Raw genomic sequence first — 17,130 nt, forward strand, 5'->3', positions numbered from 1 at the left:
GAGGACCTGTGTGGCACCCACAGAGCAGGGTATGGGCTGGTGGCAGCTCCATGCTGAATTTGACAGGGGCCCTGAGCGTCCTCCATTTTGGGATGCCCAGGCCCCGTCAGGACATTGAATCAGTCGATTCCGGATGGAGACAAGATGGCCCCCCGTGGCCTCTTTCCTTCCATCACCTTGGTTTTCCCGAAGTCCCTGGAGGCCCAGACTCTGTCTCTTCCCCCTGACTAGCTGTTGGGTGGAAGTTCCATTTATGGTAGTATGGGGAAGTGCCGACCAGACTGGCTGGAGCCTTCCAAACAACTGTATGTTGTGGGTATGCCTGTGGGTGGGACCTGGGTGAATGGAGTGTGTGACGAATATGCATTCTATGTTGTGGAGGTATAGTATCTGGTGTTTGCGACAATGACTGAGACAGCACTGCCCAAAACTGGTATGAATGCAGTGTGTAGTGTTGAATGGCGTGGTACTTGTCCGAATCCACATTCTGTGTTGTGTGTGTGTTTGGATGAAGAATGGCATGAATGCACTGTGCGCCTGATTGGCGGACTGACTGCCTGAATTCCCTTTTGAGTGATGGTTGCTTGAGTGTGACCCAGCAGAATGAATGGGAGATCAACAGTATATCTGGGGGCCTCTCACTGCCAGAATTCGTTCAGAAGATGGAGTTGAAACTGACAATGAAACTGAATCTTAACCTTGAAGCCCTGCTGGAAAAGAAATTTAGCTGCTGCTCTACTTCGTCGATCTGAAAGCTGCTCTGTCTTCAAGAACTGATCCAGAGAGGACCTTGGGTTAGGCACCCTCTTCCCGAGCTACGAGGGACCATCGTGCACTGCTAACCTTCGCCAAAGCGCAGTGGAAGACAGTCTACGAAAGACTGTCAGCCGGAGACGGGGACCGCCGACGAGAAACGAAGAGAAGCACCGGACATTCCATCCACCGTTGTCGACCAGGGTTTGCAGGTTTGCTAGAACCACTGGAGGCCCGTCAAAGTTAGTTGCCCAGAAGCGGGGACTGCTTGACGCTGTGCCGTCAACGACCAGAGCTGCAACGCTCCTTTGATTAAGACATTTGATTCCAGGACGTGCTCGTCCGCACCGCCGCCCGCCTTATCCCGCCGGAGAAGGCCAGGCCGGCGACGCGCCGAGGAGCATCCGCCGGTGGGTTTCTCGCCACCCAAAGACCATAGAGACGCCGGACAACTCGACACCCTTGCTGGGCCACAGTTCCTCAGCAACTCTTTGCGGTCCTGAACTATCAACATCGTGGTGCCCCGCACGCCTCTTCCTTGCAGGACGTCGTCGACTAGCACCGCCAGGACCAAAGCTGCTGCCTCACTGTCGTCGTTCACCCCTTTCTTCGTAGGATCTCGACGATCCGTGGCCCCTGCTTTAAAGGGAGCCGCTCAAAAAGGATCCGTCGTCGAACTCTGCTATTCCAGGTACATTGGGGTGGTAGAAACATTGTAGAAGGAAATAAGACTAATAGAACAATATATGGACTGGTCTTGTAGTATATCTTTATTTTACAGGTTGCCCAGGTGGGGGAGGGGGGAATCTATACACAGAGCTGTGCCTAGGTAAACGGGGCCAGTATTCTGCCAATTTTTCTAACCAACTGCTTTCCTCCTATGTCCATTGTTGGTTACCTTTAGTAATTGATTTGTGTGACATTTGACCAGAGTACAGTTGATGCACTTTAATGAAATCTGATAATTGTGGTATCACTTAGAACTGTATATATTTGCCATTGTAGATTAACTGAGCACAAAGTGAGTTATTGTGATATTGTATATAACCTTGAAACTTAATTATATAAAGACTGTTTAACTAATACAGTGTGCAGACATTCCTTTATGGGTGCTTGGGGACTACAATATACTTAAGAACCAGCCTGCATCACCTTCTGAGAAGCTAGGCCTCGATTGCTACCAACAATAGAGAATCTTGGCTGGGGTCCTCTGTGCCTCTCCTCTACCATGTAGAGAGCAGGAGTACAGACACCCCCTCCAGTCTTTACAATGATGATTCAAAGATTCCAGCTGGGCGGTTTCACCCAAGATCAAAGTCTCAAAATCCAAATCCAGATTTTCTTTGATTACTCTATTCAACGTTGTGGAGATCTCTCACCAGAAATTCCTCACCTTATCGCACTCCCATAGCATATGTTCCATTGTGCCACGTACGGGACCACACCCCCAACAGCTGTCTGATGTCATCAATTTTTGTTCCTTCATCTTGACCAGAGTCAAGATCTTGACTTGACGGATCTCTCTCCTACATTCTTTTGATATTCTCACACAAATCTCTCCATCTGTCCGACAACATCTCCTCCTTCAGATAGCTAGACCAGGCCTGCAGGGTCTTTCCATTCCCTCTTGCCAAACTACTCCGCAAATTATACATCTTGGATGCTGAATGCTCACTTTCGCCAACTTTAACTGCAGACCATAGCTCCGATTGAATCAAAGATGGAATGTTCACTGCTTTCTTCAGTTTTCTGTATTCACCATGCGTGCAAGCCAATAGATCATATTCAAGCTTCAGTTCTCTAAACGTTTTCCACCTCGTACCAACAAAAAGGTCCTCCACTCTACTGATACCTGCAGAGAACCATGCTGGCCAGAACAAGGACTCATTGTTCATCTGGATATCCGGGTTCATCCAGATAGATGAAGTGACAGTCTTACCAGGAGTCAATTTTGCTGCCATCGTGTGATTTCCAAATGGATCTGAGGAAGTTTGTTAGAACCGAATGACCATCCCGCTCTGTCGTGGCAGCAGAGAGAAGGGCCCAGGTACCTAAGGGGCCTGCACCCCTAGTCTCCGCCTTGGCCCACTCATCTCCCACCTCTGCTAAGAAAGGCAAGACATGATGTAAAGAAAATGCCCGATATTGTTCGAAATGTTCAAACCTCCTCTGTCCTCTCACAACTGCAATTTCCAGTTTTCATCTTGGTTTTTTTATTCCATAAAAATCTTTGTAAGATACTATCCACTTTTCTCCATGTGCATTTATCAACAGGAAGGGGCTAATCAGAACGTAGTTTAATTTTGGAGCCAAAACCATTTTATAGCATTGACTTTACCGCCAATAGACAGGTTGAGCTTGCTCCAGCGGTCAACTTCTGAATTTATCTTCTGCATCGCCGCGTCCAAATTCAGGCTCTCCATTGCATTAAGGCGCTATATAAATAACACATCATCACGTCTCTTAAATTCACAGTAATCCAAATACCTAGATATTTGTGTCCGACACCATCTGAAGCCCAAATCCTTCAGCAGCTTGCTGTTTGTCAAGTGGGAACAAGGCAGAGCCTCTGATTTACTCCAATTAACTTTATCATTTGAGAGTGGACTGAATTCTTCAATCAAGTTCATTAACGCTGAAACTGAAGACGCAAGTTTCCGGACAACCAGCAGCAAATCATCTGCGTAGAGCCACGGCTTTTGGCATACTCCATTGAATTCGATCCCCACAATCCTGTCATTTGATCTAATGGTTTCTGCCAAGGGTTCAATCGAGATCACAAAGAGTAGAGGTGACAATGGGCAACCTTGTCTTGTCCCCTGTTGTAATAAAAATTTTCCAGATAAAACTCCATTTGTGTTGATCTCAGCAGTTGGTTTCGTATATAGCACTGACCCAACTCAAACTATAGGCCAAAATTCATTCTTTCCATGGTACCCAACAAGAAGCCCCATTTTACACGATCGAATGCACAAGTTCACCATCTTACCTACAGATCCAACCAAGACCCTCAAAACTCAGAGCCAAAGCACCATCTTTGCTACTCTCCTGTGCATTCAGAGTGCTGGTGCGCACAATCTCGCACTCTGGGCCTGATAGAGGCTGGGGGAGGCCCTTCACCTATACCACCAGTAAACACATGGCAGTTTTGCTCGGATCAGAAAATCCAAAACACCTAATGGGCAGATACCCACTAGGTAATTAAATATTTCTACAAAAGTACATGGAAAAAAGCAGAGATGATTAATAGGCTACTAAACTGCTGAAAGAGTAGCAAATCAAGGAGGAGGAGTCAAGGGCAAGACACGAGGTCAGAGAGCCAAGCTAAGGGATTGGACTATGAATTGGAGTAATTGTAAATAACCACAAAAAAGAACCAGATGTTGCATACTGTTGTAAAGTACCTTGCCGCTGAAAGCTTAAGGAAAGCAAGTGAAGCAGAAAACTTGCCCTGAGGCCATATGCCGTAGAACCATCACATTAATAGGAGTTATACAGATAATTAAATTAAGTTTGATTAAAAGTAAAGTTTTTCTGCTTTACACACAAAAATAAGTCGATCTCGCACACCATACACACACGTGCATCTATTGTTGGGCTGCACCATTTGCATTCACACCACCAATATAAAGGATGCTAAAATTGTGAGTTTTCCGAATAGCCTCTGAAAGGCAAGCACGGCCAGGCAAGTCAGTCACATATCAGGGGTGCCCGACCAAGCATTTTATTCTAAGAAGGGTTATACAACAAATAATAAAGAGATGGCTAATATAAAACAGGAAGACCAAAAATAAAATTAAAAAAAAAGGGCAAAAGTAACCAACAGCTAGGGCAAAGCCTGCCACGGCTAGTTGAGCCTCAATTAACATTCTGACAGTCATAAAAAGAGTGCCACTAAAAAGGGTCATTAAATAGAAGAAAGACATTTGAAGCAAGTACCTATGAAAGGGCAAGAAGGCTTCATCAGTCAGCCATACCATGTGTGCCCAACAGGCCCTTATCGAAGGGTAATCGGATGAGACCTAATGAAGCGTATAGAGTTAAACATTGGGAATTCAGGATGGTCTGGTACCTCTGAAGGCATGGTAGAACCAGTTACTTATCAGCGGTTCTCGACTTGGTTGATGGCCATTTGTTCGGGGGAGGGGAAGCATTTGGGTTGCTGAAGCAGGCCTTTACTTTATCAGGGCAAGAAAATGAGTACCACTGCAGTGAATAATAGAATGTGAACACCAAATAGCCAATCCTTTTAACACTAATATGGTTGCGTTGTCATGCATATTGTGGGGGAAGAAGGGGTACGTGCTTAAAATTTCTGTTTTTTGGAAGGCGTAACAAGAGTGCCATTAAGGTGGGCAATAGTGAATGGAGAGATCCAATATTGTAGGTTGGTGACTGAAAGTGCTAAAGTTAAACTTTGCATCTTTTTGAAAAACCTAGAGATTTCGTGAAATGTTACCACCAAAACATCAGTAAACAAAGGGCAGAATCTGTCACGTCATCGATTCAACCTTAATCCTTCTGGAGAGGATACAGGAGTGTGTAAAAACAAAATATTCAAAAATAAAGTTGACATGAAAACCAGTTATCAAAAAATTACAAAAGACGCATGGGAGAGTTTAAGTAGGGTCAGGGTCACAGGTGGTCTGAAATCCTAAACTAGGTCTCTACAAAGTTCTTTCTTTCAGTGTTTGTTAGTCTATATTTTAACCGTGGGTGGTTCTTTGAATGGAAACGCCAGTCTGCTGGGAGTTTAAATCCACACTATAAAAGACTGTATTTTAACTACTAGCAAATGACAAAATTCCAAACCTGCAAGGCGTATCCTTGCAACATCTTTCCAGTAGCAGTTAAAAACCTACAAAGTAAACAGGATACAACATTGACAATATAGGTGCCTCAGCTTTCTCTTGCTGTTCGCCAGGTGGACACATTTACCTCTGAGATCAGAATTTACTCTTCATCTTAATTTCTCTGTGGGTTGTGGGAGGAGAACAACATGAGAGTTTGATACTGCTGGTAACGCGCCCTCCAACACCCACAAAACACAGCCTACTAAGGGCCAGAATTCACTCTCCTGCTCAACGGAAACAAGACCGTGGCTCCAGATCTGAAGGCCTAAACGTAGGCTGCTTGGGCGATTGCAACATAAAGGCTCCATTGGGCAAAGAGTTGCATCCGAGGGCAGGGGTTGCTTTTGGAAACTTAAGGAAACGTGCAAAACAAGGGTGCAGACATCTGCCCATTTTGCTCCACAATTAGGGCAGGACTGTGCAAGGGGAGTCAACAAAGGGAAAGAGCTTGGTTTTTGGAGGTAAAAGCCAGGCTACCATAGCATGTAATGAGGTGGGAGGTGCTAAGATTAAAAAGACATTAAAGAAATCTAAACACAAACGTGCTCCCAAGCAACCATCATTTGAAGAGTCTAACCAACACACAGTATTTTACTTTAGTCATTGATGCTAATACCCATGTAAAACCTGAACAGGGATTAAAGCCTGTGAACCTTCAAAAATGTGGTAAACAAGTACTTGAGTTACGTAATATTTCCACTCATCAATGAAAGCACCGTAACGATTTGTACCTGTGACTTCCAGGTCAGTCAAGGACATACAAACCAAGGGCTCTGTTCCAATTAGTAAAATTGGTCATCCTTTTTAAGAGAGCTCCTCATAGGAAAAGGCTCTAAATTTGGCAGGGTTCGGATTATACCAATTGCACGATAATGCCACGGTCCAGATTATGGTAGTGTGTCAAAGTCACAGTGGTTTAAATTGGTTTCTCTGCCCTAATCACGGATGGTTCAGATAAAATCAACGATCTGATTATACCCGTTATCATCATCTAAATGTTGCAGTTGTGGCAAACCAGAAGGAGGACTCAGACCAATGAGAGTTTAATGGAGTTTATTAAAATAAAACTATCTTGCACTCGCTCTATGAGGGAATGTTCCCTACCAAGAAATTTAAACTAATGTTGCTTGTCAAAAGAAAGAGTCTTTGGTCCAAATCCAATTTCGCTAACTGGCACTACCATTTAAAGAAAACAAAAAGGGAGGATTCCTGCGCAATGGCCTTGGTCTTTGGCACGGCCCAATCACTAAACTTCCTGTTGCTTCTGTATAAATTGATCAGTATTTCCCAAAGACAGTTCATAACCTTTCTGCAGGTTTTGTCGTCAAAAGTCAGTGGCCCAGCTGTGCTGGTAAAACTGGCAGGCTGCCGCCAGACCCGTAGGGATTTACCTGCTGCGGACTTGCTGGAATTACCGGGGCATTACAGCCCCGGTGATCCACTAATTCCAGAGCCGGAATTCTGCAAATCCCCATTTCTGTGGAGTCCCATAGGACTCCATGGGAATGGGGAAGTGGAAACACTGGCACCATGTGGTAATGGTGCAGGTGTTTCTGAGGTCAGTGGCATCACACCCGCCAGATCAGACCTGGCAGGTGTAACACCACATGGCCACAGAACTTGTAGTTTGCCGGTCTGGAAAGCGCTGCCAGTATGGTTTTACCGGCACCGTTATATCCAGACCGGCTAACTTGTAACGAGGCCCAATATCTTTCATACAGTTCCTCTTCCTCATGAAAACCAGGGGTTGCTTCATACAAGTTTCACAGCCGCGACAAGGTGCTTGAAACACTCCCAATTCTTTTTCTCTACGATTGTTAGGTTCCATAGTTCTTGGACTCTTCACAGCCCCCATGCCCTCTTTTGGTTTTGTAGCCACTTGTCTTGAACAGGGAGTCTAGCCCCTCAGGTTGGTCAGGCTCCTGTAACCTTGCCGGTACACCCAGCCTTGGCTGTCTCGTAGTTCCTATGGGATCTCTGAAGCGCAGTGGTTCATAAAACAGGCTTGCTTTCTTTCTGATCGGGTTTATCAGCTCCCGTAACCTCAGCTTCTCCAGCCGTAACAGTCAAGGTACGTATCTCTTGCTTGTGACTTCTCGCCGGGAGCGTTCGCTTCCCTGTGGTTGGCGTTTCAGCAGCACATGAACACACTTATTTATTACATTTGTTACACGCCCAGAACCTTGGGTATCACGGCGAGGTTACAGACAGCTTGTTGAGATATTAGTCAGTGGCAGTTACAGCAAAGGTTACAGTCAAACAATCTTACAACGCATTTACAATAAAATGTGTAATACAACAATGGATGCAGCATATTTACAGGTTCCCAAGAGGCAGTTTTATTTGTATTGGTTAAATAACCAAGTTTTCAGCTGTTTTTTGAAGCCCAGGAATGATCCCACTTTTTTGATACTAAGTGGGAGGGAGTTCCAATGTTTGGGGGCTAGGTATTGAAAACTGCTGCCCCCTGCTCTGGTATTCCTGTAGCGGGGCATGGCTAATAGGTGGTTATTGGATCTTAGTGTTCTTGTGACTTGGCTAGTGCCTCATTTAGGTAGATGGGGCTTTTTCCTGTTGACATTTGAAGGTAATACATAAAGTTTTGAAGATAAATCTAGCAGCGACAGGCAACCAACGGTGATCTCTTCTGATCTTAGAGATATGGTCCAATTTTCTGATTCCTAAGGCAGCCCGTAGAGCTTTATTTTGTATCGGTTGTAGTTTTTTTAGATTAGTGATGGAGGTGCCTATTGCAAGACATTGCAATAGTCGAGTCTTAAAAGAATCAAGGCTCTGGCCAGTGTAATGCAGTTGGTGGGGGTAAGGAATTGTTGGCTTAGAGCAATTAGTTTGGCGGTGTATGCGGTGGATGAGAGGCTGCAGACGTGTTTGGTCATTGAAAGGTTTGCATCCAAACACACTAAGGTTTTTACTTGCTTAAGGACAGGTATCATGGTGCTGTCAATGTTAATAGAGACAGTCTGGATGGAGGGCACCCATTTTGGACTGGGACCTCACAATGAAAATCTCTGTCTTCTCATCGTTGAGGCAGAGACTATTTAGTGCCATCAATTTTATATAATGGCATAGATTTTGTTGATAGTGCATCTAGGGTGTAGTTCCCTGTGAGTGGGATAAGGATCTGGGTGTCATCCGCAAAATTAGTGTAGATGACACCCATATCATCTAAGGCTAAGAAAATATGTTTTGTATAGGCGTTATAGAGGGTGGATGAGAGACATGAAGCTTGGGGTACTCCAATGGGAACTGGGATGGGGTCTGCAGCTTCTTTGCCTCTAGAGGTTTGGTTCATCTAGGAAAGATGTGATCCACAAGGTGGCGTCAGTGGAGAAGTTGTCTTTAGCTAGTGTGTAGAAGAGTTCGTCGTGGTCCACAAGTCCGAATGCTGCAGATAAATCTAACAAGAGGAGGATACCGAGTTTACCCGAGTCTCTAATGGTATCCATCTGGATTTGGAGGTCCAGTAGGGCGGTTTCCGTGCTGTAGTTGGGCCAGAAGCCAGATTGTCTATTGCCAAGGAACTGGTTGTGTTCCAGATGGGCTTGGACTTGATTGTATGGTATTTTGTCGATGATTTTAAGTAGAAAGGCGGCTGTCGTTATTGGCCGGTAATTGGTGGGTACAGTCGGATCTAGAGAAGGTTTTTTTTTTTTAGCAGGGGTGAAACCCAAGCTTCTTTAATGCTGGGTGGGACCATTTTGGCATTGAATGAAGCATTCACAAAATTGGTTATGATGGGTGCGAGTGTGTGGGCGCATGATTTGACTACTTGAGCTGGGACGGGATCTCCTTTGCAGGTCGAGGCTTGGAGTTTGGAGATAGTGTCTAAAACTAACTCTTGGGAGACTGGGTTGAAGAAGTACACGGAGCTAGTGTTCACATTTGGATTCAAGATGTGGTTATCAATGGAGGATTTGTTGGCTAGTAATTGCCTTTTATTTGTAATTTTGGTGTGTAGGAGATACATTTTGGCGGCTAGGGCATCTTGAATGGTGGTGCACCATTCTTTACTTGCATTGGTGGAGTTTGTAGCCGGGGTGGGGTTTCCAGTTGTCTCAGGATTGGGAAGAGTTCTTTGGAATCAGAGGCAGCGTTGCTGATCCGGGCGTTATAGGCATTTGCTTTGAACGTGATAATGGCTGTTTAATAGTTTTTGTTCGCCATCTGAAAGGCTTTTTCCGACTCTGTGGTGGGGTGTTTTCTATGTACATGTTCGAGGGCGTGTTTTTCTCCCAAGTGCATCTAGGTCATCATTAAACCAAAAGCATGATCTCTTGTCAGTGCGTTTGGTTATGGTGGTTAGAGGGGCTACGGCATTAACGGTGGAGGTGAGGCAGTTTTGGTATGTGTCTGCTAGGAGACAGGGTTTATCACTGTAGATCGACATGGTGCCTAGCGCTCAACGTGGTGCTGAGATTTTCAGGAGTGAGCTTGCGAAGATTTCTGGCTTTGTAGGCATTTGTTAATTTAGGTTTGATGGGGGGCAGGGGGGTTCAACAGAGATGATGGTAAACTGGATGTTGTGGTGATCCGTCCAATTAAGTGGAGAGACAGAATCAATGGTTATGGTGGAATTGTGCGCGAGGATCCAATCTAATGTTCTACCCTTAATGTGGGTAAGGGCGTTCACTAGTTGTATGAAACTCAGATCCTTGAGGGAGGAGTCTAGGGCTTCTGCTATGGTGTCTAGGCTGTCGTTGAATCCAAGATGTACATCTCAGCGGACGACACATTTATATTAGGTTTGATGAGTGGAGCTAGCAATAAAGGGATGTCTATTTCAGGATGGCTGATGGTATTAGGAGCTCTGTAGATCACTACAATGTTGATGGTATTTTTATCATTAATGGCGAGTTTGGCTAGAGGTTCATAGCCAGCAACACTTTCAATTGGGCAGGATCTCAGTTGGAGTTTGGTCTTAGCTATAATGGCTACTCCGCCTGCATGAGAATGGGGCCTGTCGGTTCTAAGGATGGTGTAGTAGGTGGGATTGCTAGCGTCAAGAGAGGACCCGAGGCTAGGTGGAGCCAGGATTCTGTTCCTACTAAGAGGTCTAGTTGTAAATCTGTGAGAAGGTTGTGTATTTCGATGGCATGAGCTCCTAGGGAGCGGGCATTAATGAGGGCATCTTGAAGGTTAGTAATAGGTTTCTGCTTAGTGGCGTTTGTCGCCAAAGTGATCTTTGGGTGCAAGGTAGAATGATCTTGTTTGGTAGTGGTTTTGGGCTTGTGGAGGCATCGGGACCCCTTAGGTGGGGTCTGTTTGGGCGATTTAGGGTCAGGTGTAACGCCATGTGTGCAATATAATGTACGTGATCTTAGGTGATAGCGCCTCGTTTTGCCCAGAATAGGACGAGAATGATGGTCTCCAATGTTAGTGTGCATCTGAGAGTGCTCTGATGTGTGAAATGGTGAACATTTTAGTATCCTGAGTGATGGCATTTGGGCTGGTGGAGTGAAAGTGGTTGGTGTTGGGTGGAAATGGTGACAGGGAGGGCAAGAATGGTGTGGGACAAGGGATGGGGTGATGCCGAGGGCAGACCAGTTTGGAGAGTCCATTTTTGTATGCTACATAGTGGTTCCCAAAACAGGGTACACTGTCATGGATAATCCAAAAGGGGAACATGAAGGTCAAAGAGCTTTGCATGGTTGGTGGAGGACACAGTGGAGGTGGGGGTCCCTTGCGTGATGCGCTACAACACTGATGTGGTACTGGACAACCTGGAATTGGAATGGAGTGTGTTGGCCTAAAGGAGCTAGTGGAAGCTATGAGCGGCCGGTTCCAAATTACACAAAAAGACGTTGGCTAGCATGGGCATGCAACATGAATAGAGCACCTTCTAGCAGCTTTCTGTTATAGCAAATTATTAGGCAAACGGTTAAGCGTAGGGAGGCATTATACCAACAAGAGAGACGTGAGCATAGTCAGAACTGAGTACAAATTAATTTGCAATGCTGAACTGTGGATAGGAGACATGTTTATGTGCTATGGTTGCGCAGGAGACAGTGGAACATCTAACACGTTGTGCAGTTCGTGAGCAGACAATGCTAAACATAACAGGTTATACACTTCTGTAAATAAAACTATTGTATGTGGCAACCAGGGTTAACTTAATATGGGTAAGGCACAATAGTGTTGCATGGGCAGGTATTGATAATCAAGATAGTTTGTGACAGGGCTGCGGAGCATGACCCTTTTAAGGCATTGATGTGATTAATACTGCTGGAGGAGTTACAAGAATGCCTTCAGTCTGATGATGCAGTACAGAGACACAACACTAGTAGTACCAAGGGTTACTTTAGGCAGTTCAATAGTGCTTCGGTGATGATATGCAGGGGGTCATTTACTGTAGACTGGATGTAACAAGGGTCTCTGTGCCTTGCTTCCCGACGCAGACAGGCCCTTAGAACGCGGCTCTTTGGAGTCGCGGCTTCCGCCTCCGGTATGGGTAGCATGCAAAAGAGGCGTTGGGCAACCAATCAGTGGGCAGGTGGTTGCAGATGAGTAGTCAGCCTGCTACTCCGTCGTTAAAAATATGTCGGACATTTTGGAGCTTCATTATATCATGGCAAATATATGCAATTAAGCACTTTCCAAATGAATAGTGCGATTTTGGTGGCAGCGCTTGGGATAAGCAAGGATTATCTCTTACTGTGCAGTATGGAGATATGGATGGGGGTCAATCTGAAATGCCACTGCACATCCAATGCGGGACAGCAGACATGCGAGGTGGTGGAGGGCTCCTGCCCCAACGAGCTCAGCTAATCAAATGCTGACGCAGACAGGCCCTTAGAACGCGGCCCTTCTCGTGCAGAGTTCCTCGATCTGGGATCCCTTGAACACTCTGTCGGTTACCGGGCTCCAGGCACACCACAGCTCCCTTCTAGTTATACCACCAGACGAGAGAGTCACTCTTCCCCCTCTGCCTTGTTCCCAACCTGGGCTCCCCGATCAGTAAGCACGCCAGCCTTCCAGCGTCCAGCTAGCGGTTTCCTCGCCCTCTACGCCACCGATTGTTTCGTGTGGCTCCTCCGCTCCAGGACATCACTACAGAGGCTAACCGCTACATAGGAATTACTCTCCTCCTTTCACTCACAATCACAGCGTTTACATCATCACAAACAAAAAGGGTATGTCCTCCTTTGACTGTGGCGCACAGACACAATCCAGAATTTCCTGAAGCCAAGGACATAGAAGAAATACTGTTGTTTAGTCCTGTTTTGACTCCACCAACCAGTGATATTCCAAGTCCCATGTAGGCAATGTCTTCCGGACCGAGATTTCCTCATCATACTGGGAGTCCCCGTCTCTGGGAGGGGAGTCACTCCCAGTGAGGTTCCACTTGCCTAGAGCCCAAGGGAGGGTCTTGCAGAGCGGGTTCAGCTCCTTAGCCTCATAGGGAGTGGCACCCCTCTAGGGAGAAGGGACGAATTGACCAGATTCGTCACAGTGCTCCTACTATTGCAGGGATTTAAGACAGAATTGCAACTCCTTATACCAGGACTCCATTTATGAAAGTGATCGGTTTATAAGTGTTGTGATGTATCAAAGCTCTAATACAACCAGGGATTCGGATGCTGCAGCAGACAACAATTTTGTCGGGCCGGCTTTTACAGGGTATTGATACAGCTAGGGTTTGGCTTCAGTCCTTCGTTTCAGAGACAGGCCTTCAGTGTTGAGACTTACAAGTTACTCTTGCAAACAGAGCAGTGTTTTGCATGTAGAGAAAGTTGCTGTTCATTTTTATCTTTTTTATTTGCGTTTAGTCAAAAGACTTCACAATTTATAGTAGGAAAAAAAAATAACATGAGAATACATACATAGAGTCCATAGCTGAACAGAGCATTGAAGGGAATAATACGAAGATCCGAATATCAACGTCATCAGTGACTACATGACACGCCCATTGATGATAGTATACCTTCCCTTAAGTGTTTCGCAATGATAGGTTTCAATTCATTCAATATTCTTACAACTTCCAAAGATAGAAACGTTCACTCCCAGCATATATTCTGCTCCAGAATTCATTGAAGTCTATCCAATCAACAGTATGGACGAAACAAGAGAAATATTTAACTCTGGCCACACAAGAAATGAAGAGATGTTTAACACACTGTTGTGTTTCAGTGTTGCAAAGAATACATGAGCCCTCCACATCCATTCCTTTATTCCCCGATTCTCCGCAATTCTCTAGTGTTGAAAAAGTTCAAGCGAAAGTTACTGTCAATAAAAACACAAATATGGGTTCTAGTAGAAGTTTCTACACCGGACCATTACTTATGATACTGGGTAAATTGCTTTATCTTCTGCCCGTGCCTCAGTTCCCCCATGTTTAACATTCGCCCTCTTAGACAATGAGCAACAAGCAGCATTAGGGCTCTTATGTGGAACAATAATGGGGCATTTACATTTCATAAATGCATCAATGCTCTGATCTCCATCAGTCACTATATATCGAATTTTACTCATTCTTGGTGATCTCATTATTCCAGCACGTCAAAAGCAAGCTAAGGGTTAGCCACGATTTACCCAGAATCCTCTTTATTGAAGCCTTTTATTTGCATGCATCACAAAACGTGTACAAATAACACTGCTGAATAGTTAGAAAATCTGATCTTTAAACGCCGAATTTCATGTTAACAAAGCAATCAATGTCAGCCTTCATACCATTTTCTTTTTACTTTTGAAAATGTTAGGATTATATTTGGGAGATGTTATTTTAAAACGAGCAGTCACTGATATGGTTTATATTCTAGTGCTGATATCAGTTTAAACAAATGCAATTTGATACTAAAGAAATAATCCCTGGTGAGAAGAAAAAGAAGGGTTCCATTTTTATTGGAGCCTCAGATAGCAGGGGACAAAGACTTTAGACCAGTTGTGTTAATAGGGGTATTTACTCCTTCATTGCTTCACGAAAGTTTGATCAAAACGACTTTACTTAATGGATGCCAAGTGCCTGTGGGAGGTTAAAACAGCTGTTCTCTTAAGTAAATTACTTGCATGCATAAACAAAACATTTGCTCAGAGGAAAGGTACTGGAGTAATATTAAACAAAAGCAAAAAACAGCAAAGATTGTAAGTGCTGGGCCCTGGCATTATCACAATGCTCACAACTATACCAGTATGAAAGCATGCCACCAAACAGTATCAAAGTAACCACTCGAAGCCAAAGCTAAGTAGTTACTTTAACAGTCCTATATAAACCCATATATATATATATTTTTTGTTGTTGCTGATTTTATCCCTTTGGACATGGGGATTCATCCATCATTAAAAGGACTTTAATTGGCAATTATTTTCTGGAGTAACCCAAAGGAGTTCACTAGCAGGGTGCTCATGCACCAGTTTCATGGTATCTCATAGATACATATACACACACACACTTTAAACAAGCTGGAGTGGATACATGGATACTTGTGGCCAAACAAAGATGACATGCAAGAACTTTAAACTAGGAATTTTCTTTTACAAAGAGACTATGCAGGCCTCACGAAATCTACTCAACCGCACACATGGCCAAGTCGTTTTTATGAAGCTAGAGTACAATTTGCATGCTACTCTATCTTGCTGGAGAGTACAATGCAATTCTGGGGTGCATTTCCTACAAACAAACTTTGCTTCAAGTAACTATGAACTAAATGTTTCACTACTGTATGGCAGTGTATTAATGATGAAGTGACATGCACCATTTTCCAGAAAGCTATAGTAACATTTTTGTCATCTGTCACCATGGCTCAAGTGCATTTCTCTTAGGTTGCGAAAGTAACCCACATTACTTGATCTGTAGGATTTTAAAGAGCGTGCAAGGCCTACAATGACCGTTTTAAATACTGGTCCATCCCCTCCTGCCATTCATGTGCAATTCCAAGATCTAGGATTCAACACCTCATTAAGAGTAACCCAAGGTACAAAATGTGCACTTGTCACTAGCCATTGGCCCGTTCTAGCCCTTGGATAGTGACATCTGAATCTTGGCGAGTAAGAAATGCTGTGTTGTGTGTATGTTTAGAATAGAGGGGACAAGTACTTTTTCGAGTCAGTAGCCTCCAACTAGATTTTTTGCCCCCTGGCTTAATCTACAATCATTAAATATTATATAGATTGGGCATCATTGGCTAAAGCCTATTTCACATACTAAAATTATATTACTTCACTTACACACTACAACTTTCTAAGATGGAGAAAAAAAAAAAAGTTGTCCTAAGCAATAAACAAGGTATAAAATGAAAATGTATTTAAAAAGGAGGGATTTTGTCATTCTGAGGGGAAAGTAACAATACACGTTTGCTCCCATAGCATTACTTAAGTTAAGGACCGTGGTTGCTTTCGTTGTCCCAACAAAAAATACAGAAAAGGAAGCAGTATATAACCAACTGCCTTCTCTGCAAAATGCAAGCCAACCAGTTCCTGGAGGGATAAAGAACCAAGGAAAAACTTCAAACAATGCACCCTCACTGCCTCCATGCCATCAACATAACCCTACCAGTAACTGAATGGGTGGCCCACAAAAGCAACCAACACCTCTTCTTTTAAATAGGGGTCACCTCTCATAGCAAATACAAGACTCTAGCAAACAAGTTCATCCTAAGAACTTCCAAAATCCATTAGCCCCACTATAGAATTGAAAAAGGGCTGCACAACCCACCGATTTGAGCCTGGTGACTTTGGAGGCCAGGCTGTCCGCCATGCGCCTGTTCTCCTCATCCAGCATCTGCTCCACTGAGCCAGGACTCGAACCTGTAGAATAGAAAAAGCGAATTAAGTCAGGGACAAAGCCACAGACAAGGTCAGAGTTGCATGGAAAATGGCTTTTGTTCAGGCATTCAATTAAGATTTATTTTGGGCTAAACTCTTCCATACACAAAATAAATGTGCAATATAAAAATTCAAATACTATACACAATGCGTGTAAAATAAGGCATGTCCCAATAATTTTAAAATCATGGAAATACAATAAGGAAAGCAGCATTGGGCATATAATAGTGCCTGGCAAATGCTTAATATTTATACACAAGTCAAAACTGCTGGCTTTGTCAATGCTTGTTTTAACAGGACTTCAGTGAAGGACACACAAAGGGCTTATAAAATGGAGTGGCTCAAGGCAGACCGGAAGACATTTTATTACACCAGTAACGTGTTTAGTTTATTATTTGTAGAGCGCACCAAACCCAAGGTATCTGGGCGCTTTTCGCTTGAACAAAACAATGGTTAGTGACGATACACAAGGTAGTTGACTCGTGTTGCATACCAAGTAAACATGATGGTCAGATACACAGAGTACAAAGAGAATAATTGATACAGTGGACGCAGACAATAGAAACTGCTAACAAGTGCATAATGTTGCAGAATTGGGCATTCTGGATGGTGCTTAGTAAGTTTTAGTTTTGCTGGGTGAATAGCCACTCTTACTTTCCTTCTGAAAGTCCAGAAGGAAGGTTCAGCTCTGAGTGCTGTGGGCAAGAAGTCCCAAAGCGTGGCTGCTAGCACAGGATAGCTAGAC

General features: G+C 44.2%; 1 protein-coding gene across 1 annotated transcript in view; it reads right to left on the reverse strand.

Moving 5' to 3' along the window:
- The window catches only part of BET1L (Bet1 golgi vesicular membrane trafficking protein like), a 110,270-nt gene that overhangs the window by 59,645 nt on the left and 33,495 nt on the right, over positions 1–17,130 (reverse strand). The window contains exon 2 of the mRNA XM_069623907.1: positions 16,276–16,367. Coding sequence (XP_069480008.1) covers positions 16,276–16,367 — 92 coding nt within the window. The remainder of the gene's footprint in view (positions 1–16,275; positions 16,368–17,130) is intronic.

The sequence above is a fragment of the Ambystoma mexicanum genome, chromosome 11 (assembly GCF_040938575.1).
Source record: "Ambystoma mexicanum isolate Mex_15411 chromosome 11, UKY_AmexF1_1, whole genome shotgun sequence".
NCBI lineage: Eukaryota > Metazoa > Chordata > Amphibia > Caudata > Ambystomatidae > Ambystoma > Ambystoma mexicanum.